We start from the raw sequence: 22,900 nt of genomic DNA on the forward strand, positions 1-22,900 counted from the left end.
ATCAGTAGTAATGAAGTGAATGCTTTGGTATTTGCAGATGATGTGGTGATTTGGCGAAAGGGAGAAAAGGAAGTACAAAGGAGACTGGACGTTTGGAATGAAAATCTGAAGGAGTTTGGAATGGTAACTAGTAAAAAGAAAACTGTAGTCATGCACTGTGGAAAAGAGAAAAAGAGAAGCCAAGTGAACATAGACGGAGAATGGGTAGCATTATTAATGGAAGTAATAAAATCAACCCTGAAATTATTAACAGACTAAGTAAAGGTACAACATTTTACATCAAGTCAGAGAGCTTTTATGGGATGACAAAGTACCCAAGAGATCAAAATTAACCTAAACAGTATTTCATACCAATTGTAACATACGGACTAGAATGCTGGTAACTAATAAGAGACAAGGTAGTAAGATACAAGCAGTAGAAATGAAATTTTTAAGAACATCTGTTAAAAAGACAAAGAAGAGATAGAATTTAAAATATTAAAATCAGAGAAGAGTAAATATAGAACTGTTAGTACAGAACATACAGAAAGCAAGACTGAGATGATTCAGACATGTAAAAAGAATGGGAAAGGAATGGGTAGCAAGAAGGGAATTGGAAAGAGAAGTTAAGGGAAACAGACTAGCTGGAAGACCGAGAAGGTGGTGGATGGATCAGATTTGGAAGGACATTAGAGAAGCTGGATTGGATGTGGTGTAAGTAATGGCGCAGGAAAAGTGGAAGAACAGAAAAGAGTGGAGGAGGCTTGTTAACCACACCCGGGCGACTGGAGTGGGACATTGATGATGATGATGATGATGATGATGATGACTGTCCCTGACACTGACTGATAAGGAATTCCAAAGTCTGAAACTGTTATACATAGATCATTGCTGAAGAGGAATTGCAAGAGTAGATTCAGTGCAAGTATTACAGTTATGAAATGATGAAAGGAAGTGAAATTAGAGGAAATGTACTGAGGCGAGTTGCTATGTAGGAGTTTATGTATTAATACAAGTGCAATATTTACATCTTTTCTTAGGTTTTAGCAAGTGAAGTCCTTGATAGTAAGGAGTTATATTCACATCATAACTCAAGTTAAAAACAAATCTTAGGCAACAGTTAAAAGCTCGCTGCAGTTTCATTATATGCCAAAAGCCTGAATTCAATTCCAAACCTCTCCACAGTGTTCATATGGAGTGAGGGCATATGATGCTGTTGATGGTGATTTGTCCATTGGATGGGGACATTAAGCCTTGAGCAAATCCCTTGGTGCTATTCGACAGGAATAGGCTATATGCCAGTATGGGTTTCACGCTCTTCTTTCCTAATATAATATATAACGTCATTCATTTCTTCACATTAACTGCTTTGATGAGTTTGACATCAGGAAAGGCATCTGGTTGTAAAAGCTCTCTACGCATCTGGTTTTAAAAGTTCTCTATGCATCTGGTTGTAAAAGCTCTCTATGCATCTGGTTGTAAAAGCTCTCTACGCATCTGGTTATAAAAGTTCTCTACAGAGATTCATCTCACTTCACAGCTAACCCCATATAAAAAATAGGACAAGGGTTGGAAAAAAGCATCCTACTCTCCCTTTGTTAGTGAGGTCATTTCAAATTTGCACTTATATTCAAAAACAAACTATTTTCCATCTCCTCCAGAAGTGAACTTTAGAAGCTGCTGTTGTTATTGTTATTATTATTATTATTATTATTATTAATTGTATGGCATACAATAAAACAATATTAATTACATAAGCTATGTACTGTATATACAGTAATTAGCAAGAGGATGCAACAGGGCAATGCAATCTACCTTGTCTGGAATAAGGAAGTACAGCAACGAAGTGTAGAGAGGTTATGTACGAAATGTATTATGCACCCATATTGAACTACGCAGCTGAGACCTAGACAATGACAAGGAGGGAGGAGATAGAATTGAAGCCAGTGAAATGAAACCTAAAAAGTATGATAGGAAGGACAAGAAAAGACAGACTGAGAAACAAAGATATGACAAAGGAGGTTAGAATGGAAAACCTAAATGAGAGAATTGATAGGAGTAAACTAAGATAATTTGGACATGTGAAGAGGATGGAGGAGGAAAGAATACAAACCAACAGATGATGGAAATGAAGTTCAAGAGAAAGAGAATGAGAGGGATATGTAGATCAAGGTGGATCAATTCGATAAAGAGTAGTGCGCGAAGAAGAAACCTGGATTGGGACAAAGTGATGGAAGAGGAATGGTGGAAGGAGAGGGGAAGGTGGAGAAGAGCCATAAATGCCCTGACCCAGCAAGAGTTGTATAAGGATGATGATGATGATGATGATGATGATGATGATGATATATATGAAGGTGTTAGCCATTACCTGCTATTACTGGCACATCGAAGTCAAAGCTGGTCGTGGTTCCAGCAGGTGGTGCAACACCAGTGCCTTGGGTTGGGCTGATCATGTTGGTCCCTGAACAACAGGAGGAGTTGATATGCCTCGTCTTGATGAGCGGCGGGTTTCGTGACTGTGAGAGTGCCACTCCACGGCGTAGAGATCCCCGAGGAGGTGAAGGTGGAGGATACGATATCCCACGATGTCCAGGACTTAACAGTCCACCATGATGATGGTGAGGGTTTTTGTTCCCAGATGGAGGTACCAATAGTAGTGATGTGGGAGGGTTAGGAGTTCCTATATGACTGCCTGGAGATGTTGCTAAACTGAGGTTGGGGAGCGACTGACCTAGACTGGAATAAACGGGTACTTGAACACTTAGTGTATTGGGTGTTGGGGATTTGCTGAGTAATGAACGCCTGAGAACAGAAAAACACCAGTATTCAAATAACTTATGGAGCAAAACTAACAGAAGAATTACACTCAAAGTTTCTGTTTCAAGTACACTATGAAGTTACATCTTTAAAACTATGAACATTTTAGAATTAGTGGCAAGTTTCTTGATTTTCCACCAAACAAATAAACTATGAACATTTTTCACATTTTGTACTTGTAAGTGAGGGAAAAGGGCAGTATTTATTTATATCATGGTAATATATTTATTATCAAAAGCAGTAGTGAAGCCAGTTGTAATTCATTATATACCGGTATAAGACTTTCACAGAAACAGACAAGTGGGACTTGTAATAACTTTTCATTAGTTTGGGAGTGTTGACTTGAGGACTGTTAGCTGTTTAAGAACAAATTAAAAAAGGAAAATAGGTTTTCAGCAATATATTAGTATTACCTAACATTTTCACAACTCAATATATGAAATAATTTACAAATGATATGGTTTTATCCTTACATATTTGTAGAAATTCAAGGGCGGATCAAATATAAATGGAAATTACTTATTTAAATTTATTACATCAACCAAAAAATACACATATACAGATCACTTTTCTACATAGTGTCCTGCCTTCGATACACATTTTCTCCATTGGATTGGTAAGTTTTTGATGCCAACCTGATAGAAAGAAGAGGGACGTATGCAGAGGCAGTTGTGCACAAACTCTTGTACACTTCCATTATCATTGAAGTGCTGTACTCCTAGGTCTTGTTCGAGTAGTCCAAATAAATGGTAGTCACAGGGTGATAAATCTGGACTATACAGAGGGTGTTCCCGAGGTGCCAGTGAATTCCCTCCAGTTTTTCCTGTGCGGCCTTGCATTGTCATGAAGAAGAATGATGTTTCAGATTGGTTGCCGCTTCGCTTGTTGTGATACGCGGTTTTGCTTCATGTAAAATTCAACAGTAATAGGCTGCATTAATTTTCCTTTGCTCATGAAGAAAATCCACCAGCAAAACATGCGCGGAGTCCCAGAAAATGGTTGCAAGCACCTTTCCAGCAGATGGGTGTGTTTTAGCCTTGACCGGACCTGCTTTGTCTCTTTGCTGCCACTCCATGCTTGCTTTGATTCGGGGGTGTAATGATGCACCCAAGTTTCAACACAAGTCACAATATGAAGCAAGAAATCCTCTCCTTCCTCCTCGTAGCAACGCAGAATTCTCTGACAAACTTCCTGGCATAAAGTTTTCTGTTTCTGGTTGAGGAGATGAGGAACCCACCTGGCGACAATTTTCTGAAATGGAGTTAATCTCGCATGATGGTCTGAACACATCATAACTTATTCCTACGGTTAAACAATTTGCGAAATTTCTATTTGCCGATTTTCACCAATAATGTCACGAATGGCAACAATGTTGTCTGCAGTGATGCTTGTCCGGGGTCTTCTTTCATGAGGCTCATTTTCCACAGCTTCTCTTCCTGTCAACATTTTTTTAGCTCACTCATACACTCGAGTCTGCAAAAGTGTTTCTTCCCCAAACTGTGCGCAGAGCCGTCTCAAAATTTTGGAAGGTCTGGTGCCCTCTTTTGCGAGAAATGCTCACTCATGGCGTACTGAAGCAGCCCAGCTCTCCACCGTTGTTCTTGCATGCGCAAACTCCTTCTCCGGACACCCCCACCAACATTCTGGCAAAGCCCCACCTCAGAATCATTACTAACAGCAGCGGTATATTCAAATTCCTGTTTATATTTGATCCGCCTTCGCAGATGGTTTCCATTTCTTGTAAACAATACCAACGTTTCCTTGTATGTAGATAAAAGATACTGAGGATAGCCACAGGAATTTGTCATGGCTCAGGATTAAACAACTGTACTTGAAGTTTTCAGCCCTGTCTCTCTTAGCAATGCTTGCGGCTCAAATAATTTAAATAATACATAATACTGGCAAATATGTTGTGAATAAAAATGACTACATTTCCTGGATTGACACTGCTGTTTTATTTCATAAATTCCAGAAAAATGTTGCAATAGGTACGGTATATCAGGCCTGACCACTGTGTTGATTGGAACATTACTTTTTGTCCATCACTAATTGGTTTGTCTGATAGCTTTCTTTTCCATTCAGACAAGACTTAGCACCAAGAACATCACAGGTAAAATCAGCATGATCTCTATGATAATGGATCTTTTGAGAAGGAGATAGTAACTCTTCCGTGTGATCTCTTGTTAAAGGTTTGGTCATCACAAGAAGAATTTTGGAAATAAGTTTTCCGAGAGAAATAGAACTATATTAGATGTAATGAAATTCTGCATTCTGTCTTTGGATCAACACAGTTTTGTGAATCTGCACTTTCATTCTCAAAGCTAATGAAGCTATTGCTCCTTTTAATGGATCTGAAATAGGAAAATTTTTCAAGACTGCTCCAGTCAGAGTATGTGCCTGATTTTAGAAGCCTTGTATATGACACGAAATCACAATCTTCAAATTAACACAGTACCTGTATTTAAATGTAATTAGTAACTTAAAATGCTTTATTTGTTCATAGATACCAAATGAATATTTTGTTTTTGTTAAAATCAGGGGCTATCCCAAGAGGATGGTAGATAGACTGGTAAGGGTTGTTTGCTACGTGGAGGGCTGGCATACCCTCCAAGAAAGTGGGATTCAGGGGGTCCTCCCCTAAAGAATACTGAATTAAAAGACAATTTTAGACTATGCAATGATATTGTTTCATAAGACTTTAATTAAAAATCTGATACTTAAATTATGAGAAGGGTTACAGTTACTATATTTTAATTTTCTGGTCCTTCTATGTTAAACTTATTTTCACAACATAGTCAGAATTTTTGACATAGTCCACTAATTTCTCCGACTGACTATGGGGTATTTCTTTCTTTCTTTTGTTTATTCATTTAAAATCTGAGATGAACGAGTCCAAAATTTTCTTACGAAAGTTCATTTTATATTTCTGTGTTGTAAAACAGCTAACAGCTTTAAATATGAAGAGAGAGGAAATGTAAATAACATCATGTGCATATATTAATAGGCCTAGATACTATATGCACATTTGTTGAATAAATCATACATCACAAAATAAAGAATACAAAATGCATTAGGCGATTGTGCAGTTTACTGACTGAATCAGATCGATTAGACTCTCACTAATTTTTCATATAATTTGCTTTTTAATACATAAGTGATTTGAACAATAATTTTGTACCATTTATCTCAAATGCTTAGGCTTATTTTCCTAAATTTAATTTCTCCAATACGAATATTTTATATTAGGCCAATGGTGAGAGGGCACTGAGGGTACCATGAGAGAAAGGTGCACTGGGACATGTCCTGGTGGGCCAGCATGCTCCTGGTTAAAATGAATTAACAAATCATTTTTGATATTATATGTAGATTTTTTTTGCAGTTGCAGTGTTGAGAGGTGGCTGATATTAACTGGAAAATATAGATCACACCATGGAACAAGTTGGGCAGGTCTGCTATACGGTATATGATAATCACTTTAGCCAGACAAATCATTAGTTCAAATGTATGATACAATTCAACACAATACCTTTCTGGTCTTGGAGATGGTGCTGGTGGTGGAGGCTTGTTGACTGAATCTGTGCTGGGCACCAGAGCTGGTATCCCCTCGTCAGAGCTCAAGCTGGAGCCTCGCAGTTCGTTCTCCATGCTAACACCTCGGGAATGACTGATGCTACTCATGGAGGAAACTTCATTCATGTCCATTGAACCACTGCAATAAGCATCACTATTAAACATTCCTTTATGAAGAGAGATACTTGAGAATTACTGGCAGAATAATAGTGTTTAGCATTTCATTGGAAAAGTTACAAGGGACATGCAATATATTCTTACATGAAAGAATTTGAGGCAACTTAACTTGAAACAATCTAAATTATATTTGTGAAGGCCATTTACTTAATCAGTTTTCATTGCCAATGTTCAAATATTGTCTGATGGACTTAAAAAAAAAAAAAAAAAAAAAAATTACAATTTGTTTTATGTGTTATAGCGTCTAAGGTAGCAACCCTCATACAGTGTGCGGAAAAACTTTGTTTTGTAAATTAAAAGTGTGTTAGTGGGCACAAATGCAAGTATTGGGAACAAAGGAACTATAGGTCTGCGGTCATAAGTTTTGGATACCTACCACCCAGGTGCTTGAAGGTAAATGACCAGCACTGTTTTTGCTGAGGAGCTATCCACATGACCTCCTTTCTGATTTCCTTGTGTTCTGTAGTTGCACCTATTGCGGACGCTGCACATGTGTCCGAGAGACACCGAGAATTTTCCAGAGAAATCATGAATCAATGTTGCGTTGATGTGAATTGTGCTGCCAAGTTGGAGGGACACATTTCACACATGTTCTCTGACTTACTGTACATTTGTCAGTTGTCATTGTCTGCAACTAAAATGTAAACAGAAAGCTAACAGATGTGGCACATTTATGCTCGAGTGCCTGGGAAGTTGACAGCCATTCTTAAAGCTGAAACAAATTGCTGCACACCTATGGTTCTTAAGTTCACAGTAATTGTATTGTTTTTTTTTCCCTATTTGTTTAACATCGCACTAACACATCGAAGGTTTTCAGTAATGGAAAGATGGGGAAGGGTTAGAATTGTGAAGGTAGCGGCCATGGCCTTAATTAAGGTACAGTACCAGCATTTGTCTGGTGTGTAAAGGGGAAACCACGGAAAACCATCTTCAGGGCTGCCGATGGTGGGATTCAAACCCATTATCTCCCGAATGGAAGCTCACAGCTGCGCAACCCTAACCGCATAGCTAACACACTCGGTCGACAATTGTACCCTCTAATATTTGTTTAAAGTACAAAGTAAAGCTTTTCCACACCCCATATGTGTTACAAGGCTGGAATCTTAAAACTTGTGGTCTCCTTTGAGTAATCAAGGAACTTGTAGTATGGAAACACTGTCACTGAAATTCACAACTTTCACTTAAAGTTGGAGTTGGCATTATAGGATGATGATGATGATGATGATGGCAGTGTTATTGGTTTTATGTTCCAATGATTCCTTTTATATGTCTGGAGATAATGAGATGCTGGAATTTTGTTCTGAACTTTTTATACATGACAGAAATATACCAACATGAGGCTGGCTATTTGAGCACTTTCATTTATCACTAGACTGCTCCAGGACTGAACCTGCCAAATTGAGCTTGAAAGGCTGATGTTCTAATTTCTGAGTAGCTCATCCCAGCATATGAATTTTCATGTTTAGGAGCATGGCACATAAAGATCCTCCACTGGTAATTTCATATAACATTTTGTAAAAGTATTGTACCAGGTATGAGTGATGAAAAAGTTTAAAGGAATTAAATAGACATTCCTGACCTTTTAGAATAGAAAGTCAATTAAATCTTTGCAGCATTCTCAACCAGTTGCTGTATGACTGCTTCAGTCAGAAGGTCAGAAACACTTGAAGAATTGTTCCAGGTATCACGGAAAGGGAGATAACGGTTGTCATTTTAAATAACTTTTCACAAAATATGGTAATCTTTCAGGAAAACAAAAAACAACTTTCATGCAACTGAATACTTGTTCAGCATAAGTAATAAAACAGATCTGGCCAGTGGCTGGAAGCTGTGCATCAAGATGATTATTAGTTAAGAAAATGAGGTACAGTGGATGACTTTCTATTCAGCCATTGAATTAAATGGCCAACCTGGTGAATAATATCACTGTGATTCCACACTGTCACAACTGCCCATGCTGCCTTCCACCCCATGTTGTGGACAGAAAGCAACTGGTTTCATATTGCACATCGCTTACTATAGCAGATGCTGTTTTTAGTCAGTTTGTAAGCCTAATATGTTTCAAAATAAATAAATGCTTTATATCCTCCAGGCAGCTTCTGTGGCTCAGGTGATAGCACGCTGGCCTCTCACCACTGGATACTGCGGTTCAAATCCCACTTCCATGTGAGATTTGTGCTGAACAAAGCAGAGGCAGACAGGTTTTTCTCCGGGTACTCCAGTTTTCCCTGTCATCTTTCATTCCAGCAACACTCTCCATTAACATTTCATTTCATCTGTCAGTCATTTATCATTGCCTCAGAGGAGTGCGACAGGCTCCGGCAGCTGGCACAATTCCTATCCTCGTTGCTAGATGGGGTTTCATTCATTCCATTCCTGACCCAGTTGAATGACTGGAAACAATCTGTGGATTTTCATCCTCCAGACAGACCCGGTGTAAAGGGCTTTCGAATTGACGCATGTCTCTGTGAGGATGGGACCCTAGCTATGATGAATTCTAATGTTTAATACGGCATATGCACTTAGTCCCCTAGCCATAGGAAGTAGCCAATTAAAGTTAACATTTCTGATCCCATCAGGAGCCAAACCCAAGACACCTTGGAAAAAAGGCCAACGCACTAACCATTTGCCATGGACCCAAATGAAATATTGTTTATCTTAAATTATAGTGCTATAAATTGCTGGAGAGGCCCTTTTTTATAATACTGTTGGTTTAGCTGGCCAATTCATTACTGACGAAGGGTCCAGTCCTGAGCAGGCCAGTTAAGACGGTGTCCAATTTGTGTTTAAGAAAAGAACAATTGTCGACCTTTTAAGGTGAGGGGAGGGCAGGAGAAGGTGATCGTCTTTGTGTTTGGGATCACAGAGCTGTTATTACCTGTGTGAATGTGCGAGGCTGGACACTCGACTACCACGACTAGATCCTCCTCGAGGACTTCTACTGACAACTCCCATGCTGAGAGAAGCACAGCTTTGGCAATCCAGTTCATCCACAGTGTCGTCCAAATGATCTTCATCGTAGTACAGGGTGCTGGGCTGTCGAGTTACACTCTGCGTGTTGGTAGCACTGGCTGTCATAGAGGCTAATTTGGCTGCAGCATAGAGATCTTGAGCCTTACGAATGCCATCAGCCCAGTTCTGTGGAACGACAACATTTGTTAGAATTATACAGCTTCTTAAAATAACTGAACAGTCTCGTTTGGTATAAATCAGATCTACTTGGTACAATATCAAATGTGATTGATAATCACATTCTATACAGTTCTTTGATTTTATTTACATAAATCCAATGAATTTAATGCTCTTCAAAAAATGATTATTGTAATATATAAAAATGAAAAAAAAAATCTTAAGAGTTTGTGAAACTGTAAATAAATTGATTGAATTTTATGAAAGCGAAAAGTGAGTTATTTTATGTGATTTTAACTATTGCCAAAAAGCACAACTTACTTACACCTGAAGGCTTGATACTAATAAACACTGATGGGAAGAATGTAAGAAAAAACTACAGTATATTTCTTTATATTGTATATGTATGTGTTTACTTTTTTAACTTAGTGTCATTAAGTGGCTATCATCACTAGGGGAGGCTAAACATGATTTTTCGGAACTTTTGAAAGATTGTTTTCCATCATTTTAATTTTAGTTAATGACTTTTGGTGTTTCGAATAATTTGCCATTTACTTTTCTAATAAATTAATTGGTTCTTAAGATTGTTATCGCTAAGCCTTGATGTCTTTGGGGGGAAGTACATCTTTACATTCACTGAAAAGATGCCCTACAGGGGCACGTGAAGGAATAGGATACCTGTGTTTAATTTTAACAGCATAGTTTGTATGACAATGGTGTCTTTGGAAGTACTGGAGAGGTAGCAAAGTACCTCATCCAGAACTAGTGAAGTTACTGTTTCTGTTGTAATAGAACTAAAAAAATAAAATTAAAAAATGAAAAAGTAAAAGATAAAATTCGAAAAGTATTTTTGTTAATGTTTTTTGCTGTTTCTACTATTGTAACAATTAAAATTTTATTTCAAGCAGTAAATTACATTTTGTAAAAAAGTAATGATTACCAGTAAAATTTACTAAGAATGTAATCGTTACATGTAATTCGATTAATTTTGCTCAATTACTCTCCAACGCTGCTAATAAAAAATTACAATCCTGAAACACCAACAATGAAACATACAGTGGGTTTGATCCCTACCATTGGCATTTCTTGAAGATAATTTCCTCATTTTTACACCTGGTAAATTAAGTTCATGACTACCACCTTCTCAATCCCAGTTCTCTCCTACCCCGATGTCACTGAAAACCTTGGTGTGTCACTGATTAGCTAGATCTAAATCCCTTCGATGATTCTAAATTTTGAATGAAGCAAGTTCTGCCCTTTAGGAATGCATAATGAAAAACAAAATGAACGAATAAACCAACCCAAAAGCTACAAAAAAAAAATGAAAGAGTAGGTGCAGGGGCTGTCCGGCCCTGTGGTGTAGGGAGCAACAGTCCACCTGTCAACCCGTGGCCCCAGGTTCGATTCCTGGCCGGGTCAGGGTTTTAAAATTGTAATTGATTAATATCCCTGACCTGGGGACTGGGTGTTTGTGTCATCCTTAACATTCCTTGCCTCACATTCAACACTCTACACTTCTGTAATTCCACTTACAAACAGGTTCCTCTCAAATGGTGAAAGAAGTGGCAAAAGATCTTCATAGGTCGATGCCACGAACAAATATCATTAAAAAAGGTAAAGAAAAAAAAGTGCAGGGGCTGGATCAAAGCCACGATTGCAGGTCTTTTGGGTGTAGAACATCTCACAGATGTTGGGTGAGTGTTACAAATAAATGATTCTGCAGAGTTAAGGTTTAGAGAGAGGTTTTAATTTTGTGGCTGGGCTTTCCTCACCATCACGAAAGGTTTTCATTCCTCCCCTGAAGTGGGGCAGGCAGACCACTCGTAGGGTAACACTCTCTCGCTCTTTCTGGCCAGGAGCATTTCCTCTTGCAAATGTTGTGAAATACTATTTCAAATCTCCATCGAATCAATTTGGCTTGTGGCAAAAGGGTTAGTGTGTTGGGTTTCTCGGTTCGATTCCTGGCTGGGTCAGGGATTTTATCCTTCATTGATTAATTTGTGTGGGTGTTTTTTTTTTCAGTATTAGAAATCATCATAGGAACCCATCCTCACAGACACAGAGGTTGCCTATAGGCATCAACTTAAAAGACCTGCACCAGAACCTTTGGAGGCCACATGCTATCATTATATTATTATTGTTTCGTTGAGGCCCCTTGGACCATGTAGTTCCTAACTCTGGTGAGCTTTCTTCTTAGCCTAGTATTCCTTCACCTTTGCACTGTGGGTTGCTTTCCTCTCCTGAGTCCCACTTCACTCCCTTTCCAGGACGGAGTGTTTTAGCTGTTAGTGACTGGAGAGTGTCAATGTTCTGATCAGCATTCTAAATTTATCCCTACTGAATATATCCTTGGGATCAATCTTTAAAAATTCTAGGTCTTTTCGAACCAGTTTTTTCCTCTAGAAACAGCATTGAATATTCTTGAGGTCAGTCTGTTGTTGTCCATTCTGACTATGTGACTGTAGAAGGTAAGTCTCCCCTTTCTCATGGCTTATGTTACGCTCTCTAAATGTTGGTAAAGCTCATTCTGCTATTTACGGGGGTCCATATTTTTCTTAGAATCCTTCTTTTTTTCCATTCCAAATTCCTGAGATGTCCCATTTTGACCATGTTGAAGCATTCTGAGGTGTACAGTACTGAAGGTCTTACTACGGTTTCATAGTGTCAAGGTTTGAGGTGAAGGAAAAGGGATTTGGACTTACGAATGTTCTTACAGGGATGGAAAGCTCTTTCCAGTTTGGTACACCTGGCTTTCATGGCTAGATCCTCATTAACATTTGAGGTTATCCGTTCTCCAAGGTATTTGTAGGAGTTAGTCTTCTTTATTATTGTATCCCTGTGTGGGATTGAGTTGGGTGCATGTCTGATGTTGGCGATGAACTCCCCAACCCTACTTTAGCTGCTATTTGACTGAGGGAGGAAAACTGGTGTGTAGCTTCCTCCATATTTGATGCTAGGAGTGTGAGGTCATCTGTGAAGGCCAGGCAATTGATGTTTAACTTGTCCTTCTTAATATTATTTCTTATTACATTTTGTGTGTTTTCAGGCTTATCTATCTCCGTAGGCTATACAGGCAGGAGTAGGAAGATCAGACCTACTCGGTTGGGGCTCATGACGCACGGCCACCTCGGCTTTCTTATGTTATACAGTATAAGCACTCTCTTACGCCCAGTCTCAGACATATTGAGCTTGTTCGATTCTCTTTGACTTATTCTTTCTACATATTTGGAACATGCTTGACTTTTCCCGAACGTAAGATACTAAGACATTTTGAAAATTTTCACAGTTTTTAAAAATACTTCACAATTTTTCATACATCTAGTTGAGTTTTCTCACGAACGTTACTACAGATATCGACAGAGCTAATGTGGATGCAACACCTTGTGGTATGCGTTATCACATCTCAGTTAATTTTACCACGCTCTCCGGGCTCCCATTTCACTACAAAATGGCACATACGCACACTATTCACTGTTGTGCCATCTGACTTATAAAACAATTTGAGTAGACTCTTTAACCCTTCCTATTTTCAATCAATTATTATATTTTTGTTAGCTTTTATAGTTATGAAATTATTGAAGATGACACAAATGTTTACTGGGTGACACAGTAGAGGAACGAAACTATAGACTTATTCTGCATTAAAAAATAAACCTTTTTAGAGAAACCTACTTTTACATATTGATTTATATATATGAAGGAAGACAATACGTACCTTGATGAGGGATGGCTCAGCGCTGGAGAGAATAAAGGCTGCTGTGGCAGTTCGGTACTCGTTCAGATAGACTACCCCCAGCCCTGGAGGATCTCTACCCAACTCGTGCACCATGAGTCGTTCCACCACGAACGGTTGGCGAACTACCCGCATACGACCGTCACTACCTGACCGCTTTGTTGTTGGCTTGCACACTAACAGCATATCCGTCAGCAGAAAGCAGTGTACATCCATCTGCAATGAGACCACAACACATTACTAAGTTTCAGTAAAGTAAACAACCAATTTTTAACAACAGGTAAAACTTATTCATCTATGCTTCAAGTTGTATTCACCTCCAAAAGGTACAAGATCTAATTTACATGGTTCTATCAACAGCCTCAGTAATTCTGGCCAGTTTAGTTTCATATGAATATAGCTGAAGTGAGCCTTACAATTTTCATGTTTTATAATACCATTAGTAGCATCAAAGCATCCCTGTAGAAGAATGAGTGATTTAGTTTGAGCTTCTGAATATCAGCTCATCACTCATCCCTTATGGGGAACAATTAGCCAAGAGAATGGTTGAGGCTATGTTAAATGCAAACCCAACTTATCAAAATCTCTAGAGTAGATACTCTGTAATCACCAGAAGCTAAGGCAGAAGATCACTTGATTGTAAATGAGCTTGGACTCTACTGAATTGAGACCAGGACAAAGTTACATTATCAGCATTCTTTTAAATCTACAATAATAGTTTAAAGTTAAAAAAAATGACCACTCTGATCCTCAAGGATAAATAAATCCTAATTAAATTCCATAAAAGAAAACAATTTGTAAGAATTAACAGAGTCGTAGACACCTTCGTCAAACCCAAGTACGCAGCAGAAACGTTGTACGTGATTGGGAAAGGTGGACTCAAAGACATCAGAAAGGGAAAAACAAGTCAATGTTCAAAAAAGTTCTGGGTCCAGAGCAGGAGTGAAAACTCAGACCTAACAAAGAAGAACAAAGAATCTTTGAATTCTTCATGAAAAGGAAGACAGAGCCGAAATGTTTTCGGGAAGTGAGAATGGACCTGGCTAAGATAGGGGTTAAAGAAGATGACATAGTAGAGGGATCAACTTAACAGCTAGTCAAGGAGTTCAGAGGTTACCAGGAGTTACCAGCAATGAAACAATGATTCTACACAGAAAAAAGATGTAGGAGGGAGGATGAAAAGATATTGGCAGAGAGTTATGGCAGAAATGGAGAAAAATGCCATAAAGACTGTCAAGTGTGGTCAAACCGAAGAAGGAGGAGAAGGAGCAGAAGAATCCCCTTATACGGGCTCAATTTGGGGTACTTGGCACCCTGGACACAGTCCAATTTGTCACCCTCTCCTAATGATTTATTTATTTACTCATTCATTTATTTAATTATTTTTTATTTATTGAATATCTTTGTGAGGTCTACTTGGAACCCTACTTTAAAGGAGTATTTTATGGTTATAGTTTACAATCCTATTGTATTATAAACGAAGCCTACAGGTTGGTATTAAAACTTGATTAAGAGTAGTTGGTTATTGATGCACAAAATGAACATTTGTTAAGTTTTTGCAGAGAATTGTGAATTTTAAAAATATGTATAATAAATTATTAGTCTACCTAAAATCATGAATTTATAACTCAAACATTTAATTAATACATTTCCTTGGAAGGATTTACTTACAAGCAATCTAAGAATAGTGCACATATATTACAATTACCAATTGAAATATCACTGATGGGCATCATTACATTGTTTGTGTGTTCTGAGTTCTGAAGGGATACACAGTCCAAGTCATTGAGTTCACTGAACAGTAATACGATGGTAAATTACTCTCAAACTTCAATACATGCCCAATGTCAGTACCAACCACTTCTCAATCATTCTGTCTTTTTGTATCCAAATAGCACAAAATATTTCAGGACTTTTTCCAGAATATTTCCTTAAAATGATTAGATGTTCCCGATAAATTCTAAAATATAAGTTACTTATTTATTATGTACAAAATCATAAATGATAAGGATAATACTGAAAGTACATACATTTGAAAAAGTGAAGAAACTGGTGAAAAGCAACAATTTAAATGGTGTCCAAAATTAAAATTTTAAAATACTGGTGAATGAAAACTTTTAATATAATAGCTGTATTCAAACCCAGCTATGCCCTAGGATCATTAAAATTTTTTAAAAAATAAACCATTTAATTTAATTTAATTTCAAAAGTACCTAAATAATTTTACATTAAAATATCACTTTTAAACTTTGTTCTTCCCAAAATTTGGTGGCCTGGTCGTGGGTCCAACCAGCAAACCCGGCTATGTCCTAGGATCATTTAAATTATAATTAACAGTTTTGAAGAAAAAATTCTTCAGCGCAAGGCTGCCGCATGTAGTTGTTGGAAAATGCCAGTTTGAGCAGAAATTTAACCTGCTGTTTAACGTTCATTTAACTGGCTACTGCTGAACCAACAGGCTGAAAAATCATTTAATTAAAGATGAAAATTTGAAAGTTATTATATCTACTTCCCCTTACCTTGGATGTTAGATTGTCTCTGAATTTGAGATCACTCTCCAGCAGCAGGTACCGTCTCTGTGAAACGTGGCAGCCAGGCATTGGACTGGTGAGATCTAGTTCGCTGTAGGAGCGCAGGAGACGCTCTAACTCATCATCTTTGGATTCCTGAAAGAATAAAGCACAATTTTCATGTATGCTTCTAATAGTTCTTTCTTTTTATTCTGCACACCATATTTTAACTCTCTGTACAGCAAATTATGGAGATGTTCAAATATTATGTTTTTAATGTATTATTACTTAGGATAATGATGATTATTTGTTGTCCTGCTTCTGCATATCATGTGGCATTATGATACTAATAATAAGAGGTGATTTTTCTTCTAATTCTATGATAGGCTTTTATGGAGACAAAATATCAGCTTTCATGAAGTCTGCCACTGAGATCAAGCTAATGAAGAGCCACTTCACCTATTTATCAATATTTAAATACAACTTTTTATTGCACATGATTTTTAAACATTTTACTCTGCTGTGCAAATAATTGTAGGCTACCGGAAGTTATTTACAACTTTGAATTTTTCTTTCTGCATTATATTCAGTCGTAGCCACTAAGCTGGTAGGTGTATTACTATTAGGAAGAGGGAATGGAAGAGTCCACTATTTCATTCTTAGAACTACCTGGTGCACACCCTACCAAGCCAATGTCAAGGTCAACAAAATATTACCCGTATTCCAAGATATGTATTGTTCTATACAGAATGTACCAACATTCAACGGCAAAACTTTTAGAATTAATTCCATATAAAGAGAAAAGAAAACGCAATGTGCTTTACGTCGCACAGACACAATTAGATCTTATGGCAACGATGGAATAGGACAGGGCTAGGAGCGGGAAGGAAGTGGCCGTGGCCTTAATTTATGTACAACCCCAGCATTTGCCAGATGTAAAATGGGAAACCATGGAAAACCAACTTCATAGTTGCCGATAGTGGGATTCAAACCCACTATCTCCCGAATGCAAGCTCACAGCTGCGTGCCCCTAGCTGCACGGCCAACTCCCTCGGTAAGAAGAAAACGAGGACATGGCTACATGGGTCCGGAAATGCATTATTACAGTGACCCGACCTTCAGTAACGTTAGTGCAATCCGACACACTATTACGCTGAATACGCCTGGAACACTCTGTTCACGTGGCAGGTGAAATGTTCAACGCGACTTCCTCCTGCTCGAACACAAACTACCGCTCTTCTCCGCATTGAACGATCAAAAATGCCCGACTCAGTGCGCACACGGAGAGTTGGTTCATCATCAACAGCAATCGAATACACGACAGACTTACCGTCTCCCCAAAGGTAAAAGTACAGGAGAACGTGGTAGCCAAGCAAAGGTCGGATAACTCTGCAATTGTTCATTTCCGGACCTATGTTTTCGTACAATATCTTTCTTCTCCCTACTTGAGGAATCCATTCTTGAAGTTTTGCCGTTGAGTTTTCATACACCCTATATACAGAGTGAAGCGAAATTCGCGCACTCGGGAGTCGCAGCGCGACTCCTCACATGCCAGCAATAAAAAAAAAAGTCTCTCACGAAAGTTCGTACTTCGAGTGTATTCGGCAGAAAAAGGACGTTGAAGAGTGGCAATCTGGCAACACTGTAACTACATGTAGGGTAATTACCTCTGTCAGCAGAAGCTAGTCGTACTGTACAGTTGGTGCAGAGGATAGAGTTTTGGGTTAGCATGCAGGAGGTCGAGGGGTCGATTCTGGGTTGAAGCGTATCTTTTTTATTTCGTAAAGACATCTTAATTGTCAACAGCGATTGCAGCGGATCCTCTAGAAACCATTTGCACTTACATGCTACGATCCTAGAAATGGACGAACAATCGTTTTCATTGGTCAGCTTTGAAAGACGCCCTTTCCACGTCGTGGGCGTGAATTATTCGCACCCTCCTCCAATGGTCTCATAGTTAGTCATCATCATCATCTGTTTACCCTCCAGGTTCGGCTTTTCCCTCGGACTCAGCGAGGGATCCCACCTCTACCGCCTCAAGGGCAGTGTCCTGGAGCTTCAGACTCTTGGTCGGGGGATACAACTGGGGAGTAAGACCAGTACCTCGCCCAGGCGGCCTCACCTGCTATGGTGAACAGGGGTCTTGTAGGGGGATGGGAAGATTGGAAGGGATAGACAAGGAAGAGGGAAGGAAGCGGCCGTGGCCTTCGCCTGGAGGTGAAGTGGGAAACCACGGAAAACCACTTCGAGGATGGCTGAGGTGGGAATCGAACCTACCTCTACTCAGTTGACCTCCCGAGGCTGAGTGGACCCCGTTCCAGCCCTCGTACCACAATTTCGTGGCAGAGCCGGGAATCGAACCCGGACCTCCGGGGGTGGCAGCTAATCACGCTAACCACTACACCACAGAGACGGACCTCATAGATTAGTACCAACTATTATTCTTGCCTCGTTCAGGTCCAATACATTTCGATAGGGCCTTATGTTACCAGTAGGCCTAGGAAAGTATTTGTTGTGTTCAGCGTTACAAAATGTTGTAAATGTAGGATACATGTGACTGTATTACAGTATGTAATGTCCGATGGAAATTAGCAAATAAAAAAGTGTGACTCAACCCACGATCGAACCCTCGACCTCCTGCATGCCAACCCAAAACTCTATCCACTGCACCAACTGTACAGCACGAGCACTGTTTGCTGACAGAGGTACTTACCGTACATGTGGTTACAGTGTTGCCAGATTGCCACTCTTCAACGTCCTTTTTTCTGCCTGATATACTCGCAGGAGGAACTTTTGTGAGAGACATTTTTTATTACTGGCATGTGAGGAGTCGTACTGCGACGCCCGAGTGCGCGAATTTCGCTTCATCCTGTATATTCCCATGAACTTATATGTTTGCTAGTCTGTGTGCTAAGAACAGATGTCTAATAATGACTTATGGGGTATCGTGCACTTTCTTTTTCACAATGTGGGGGATAGTCTGGCGAAGGGCTCTACAATCACATTCTGGAGATGGTACAAATTTCTATTTGTAGAGCGAATCCCTGCACCTTCCATGACCTGTCTTGAGCCTGTTCGGCAATTCTAAAGTTGTACAAAACATAACAAAATCAATTAACTATTATTTTTCTGATTTTGAACACACATCCCCATAAAATGAGTACGCGGAAATGTTAAAGTGAGATGATGGTGGGGGGCAGGAGGGGGGGGGGGTTAAATTACCTTTGTGCACAACTGTAAGCAAATTTCTGGCTACTTCAAAGCAGCTGGCAACTTCACTATTTGCAATTTTGTGTCATACGCATTAACAGTCAAGTCGTTTCTCAAACAAATGATATGCTGGCCGAGTTAATGTATACCTATGATAAGAATGACAACTACATCATTCTGAGGTCTTCGTTCCGAAACTCGGTGCTAATAACGGCTATCTTGAGGATGATTTTCTTGCAGGATTTTCCACACTTAACAGAAGTAAATTCTGGGATAATATATACCTGAAGTCTCGAGGCATTTACCCAAAACCAGACCAAATAATTACAGCTGATCTACTACAAACTTCACAGTAACACAGTTTTCACTCTCGCGAATTATACGAGACAGATGAGCAAAAAGTTCTCTAGCCCCTAATACAAGATGACAACAACAAGATTTTTTTTTTTACAATTTGCTTTAAGTCGCACCGACAGATAAGTCTTATGGGATAAGAAAGGCCTAGGAGTGGGAAGGAAGTGGCCGTGGCATTAATTAATGCACAGCCTGAGCATTTGCCTGGTGTAAAAATGGGAAACCATGGAAAAACCATCTCCAGGGCTGCCGACAGTAGGGTTCGAACCCACTATCTTCCGGATCCAAGCTCACAGCTGCGCGTCCCCAACCGCACGGCCAACTCGCCAGGTCAACAAGAACCTATATAAAGAGAGTTGCACAAGGATATTGGTAGAAATGGCGGATGCTGCATCATCTTATTCTTATTTATCAGCGCCGTGGTCTAGCGGTGCCTCTTACCAGGAAGCTTCAGGCGCAAGGCAAGGATTAAATTACTTTAATGTTATTGGACTTACGTCCCACTAATTACTTTTACAACTTTCAGAGACACTTTATGTAATGGATTAATCTCAATAAAGGATAATATACTTACAACAACATCGTATGATTCAATTCGTGCGATGATTCCCCTCAGTCGCTCATGGTCCTCCCGTTGTCTCATTGTCGTGTTCACATTATGAACAAACTCGTCCACACTCTTGATCTGAAACGGACATGGCATACTCAATGAGGTCCAAATGTTCCAAGCTCAATCATTTTACAAATATATGGGAGCAACTGTATATAGACTTAGAGAAGAATTCCTTTTCCGCTTCAAAACATAACACGATATAATAATAATAATAATAATAATAATAATAATAATAATAATAATAATAATAATAATAATAATAATAATAATAATAATAATAATAATAATAAAAAACTGTAAATACCTGATACATGAATTAAATAAACTTTAATGCAAAACCACAGAAGAACTGCAAATTGATATTAAAGAACATCCACTATTCAGGAATAAAATACAAAACTCTGTGAGGTTGTCGGGTGAAGAGGATCTTAACCATCAAATAATGCGAAATTTCAGGAGAAATAGAGATCAACTGGAGTCTACAAATATAAAATTCACTCTCTTATTACAGGCCACGAAGTGTTACACAAGGCAAGTTTCAAGTACTCCGCAATTTTTGTAATTGATACAGTGATAACATTAAAATATTGACTTACAGGGAAAAGGAGCAAAGAAAGTTCATTATCACTTGATAAATTGCGGAATTTAGTCAGAAATATGACTATTAAGTAGGCGAAAGCATAATTCAACCAAATTAGTCCTCAAGAATATGTCTACTTACCATTCGTTCCAGACTAGCTCGCTGTTCCTCGTGTTGAGTATTCTTGTGGACAGCTTTTAGTAGTAGTGAATACTTGGTTAGTCTCTGCATTGGCTTCACCAGGATATCCATCAGTCTTAATCGATTACAATCCTTCTGCGTCTCACACCACTAGAGGACAGATACCATTATTATAAGTACAATATAAAATAATATTCCTGGGAACTTGTAATGTGACAGATTTTCAGAAGGATGCCCACAAATATCATGGTGTAATAAGGCTCCCTCGAAACCGATACGCTCATACTCCTATGTTCCAAAGTAAAGGAGTTTTAATATTCTAGACAGGCCGACTAAATCGGCAATACTAAGTGGTTAGTTTCATTTAGGTAGGTTATATGGACACTGATGCAGAGAATTAAGAAGTGATAATCGTAGATAACAGCAACTGCCACGAATTTATTACCCCCTAATTATAGTTATTATTAATTGGATTGTCTCTAACTAAGTAACACATACCAATGTTAAAAACTTAATCGAAAGCTAATTACGACTTCTCGTGTATTGCTTCTGCCAACATAAAACCCATAGCAACATGACTAGCTATATGTGTACAAACTACTTCAGTAATTAACACGACGACCAAATCTTTATGAAGACAGTAGTATGATTCCAATACCATGAGCCAAACTACCCAGACACACTTAGTGAAAACTTACAGAAATAAATCGGAGGAACAGAGATGTTATAACTTACATATTCTGATCTGTACATTTCAGTAAGTTTCCGTACGTTTTAATTATTTCTGTTTTTTTTTTTTTTGCTACTGGTTAAACGTCTTACTAACATATCGAAAGTTATGGCAACGGAAGGATGGGTAAGGGCTAGTATTGGAAAGGTAGCGATCGTGGCCTAAATTAAGGTACAGCCCTAATATTTTCCCGGTGTGAAAGTAGGAAACCACGGAAAAAACATTTTCAGGGCTGCCGACGGTGGGATTCGTAACCGCCATCTCCCGAATGTAAGCTCACAGCTGCGTGACCCTAGCTTCACGGCCAACTCGCTCGGTTTGAATTTTATTCAACCTGACAGGAAAATAGCAATACAGTTAGAAAATAGGTCTTCTTTATCTTCTATTAAAGAATTTTCAGGCTTAGTCAAGGTAATATCTATTGATGTAATTTGATTTCCGCATCATTGAACACTTGAAATTAGCTCGCAACTTACATTTATGGTTTGATTTCAATTTGAAATTTCCTTGAGATAAAAACGATATTCATTCAAGTGTACGGTTGCAATGCTAACATTTTATCCAGATTTTATGCGATAATTTTCAACTGGAGTAGTACCGGATTGACACGATATAATCTATTCCGGGCCATTTTATAGTAATTGAGAGAATAAGAATATTTTATTCATCTTGACGAACTTATCACGGCAGCATGTAATGCCATCGTATTTTACATGTCGAAATGACAGTAGTTCATATGACCAAGATTAATAGCGACTGAAAAACAATGAAGATCGTAGGATGACAATGACGTGTGTAGTTGTTGAACCTTTGTATGCGTGTAATCGGGGAGTGCGAATTAGATGCCGGACGACGCGAAGCTTAATTATTATAACATTTTTTGCCCGTTGGATAATAGATTTCATGAATTAAACAGGTTTTACGTGGCAGAGCAACTTCGCGTTATTTCATAAGCGCAATTGGAGTAGTTGATGGCCAGACATGCGTTTGAAACGTACAAAAACATAAAAACATAATGATCTAATTTCCCATTATCCTTAGTCACAATTTACTCATAACTTTATTGACGATTTAAAATGCTATAAGAATATTCTAATAGATATATTACGTGCCTCATCACGTACAGGTTCATGAACTCACTCAACACTTTATTTTGTGTTAGAAAATGTCCCCAAAAGACAACAAAACTGATTACAGAGGTGGCGGCTCCCCCATGGTAGAATGGCGGGCTCCGAATCCCAAGGTAGTCGGATTTTTGAATGGTGGAAATAGTCTGTTCAGAACTCCATGTCGTGCGATGTAAAAAACGTCCCCTCTGGTAACACACTTGGTACTTATTCGACAAAATCAATTAAAA

At 38.7% G+C, this 22,900-nt stretch overlaps 1 protein-coding gene across 3 annotated transcripts in view; it reads right to left on the reverse strand.

Annotated features, from left to right (window-relative positions):
- Positions 1 to 22,900, reverse strand: part of LOC136876128 (pleckstrin homology domain-containing family G member 5) — a 1,197,778-nt gene that overhangs the window by 23,402 nt on the left and 1,151,476 nt on the right. For 2 of the 3 annotated variants that reach the window (XM_067149822.2, XM_067149819.2), the window contains exons 14-20: positions 20,814 to 20,963; positions 20,054 to 20,164; positions 15,925 to 16,071; positions 13,388 to 13,621; positions 9,422 to 9,681; positions 6,323 to 6,520; positions 2,348 to 2,781 (exon numbers count right to left, since the gene is read on the reverse strand). In XM_067149822.2, the coding sequence (XP_067005923.2) occupies positions 2,348 to 2,781; positions 6,323 to 6,520; positions 9,422 to 9,681; positions 13,388 to 13,621; positions 15,925 to 16,071; positions 20,054 to 20,164; positions 20,814 to 20,963 (1,534 nt within the window). The remainder of the gene's footprint in view (positions 1 to 2,347; positions 2,782 to 6,322; positions 6,521 to 9,421; positions 9,682 to 13,387; positions 13,622 to 15,924; positions 16,072 to 20,053; positions 20,165 to 20,813; positions 20,964 to 22,900) is intronic. The other variant, XM_067149820.2, reaches the window with a different exon arrangement.

This window comes from Anabrus simplex, chromosome 6 (assembly GCF_040414725.1).
Source record: "Anabrus simplex isolate iqAnaSimp1 chromosome 6, ASM4041472v1, whole genome shotgun sequence".
In the NCBI taxonomy this organism is placed as follows: Eukaryota; Metazoa; Arthropoda; class Insecta; order Orthoptera; family Tettigoniidae; genus Anabrus; species Anabrus simplex.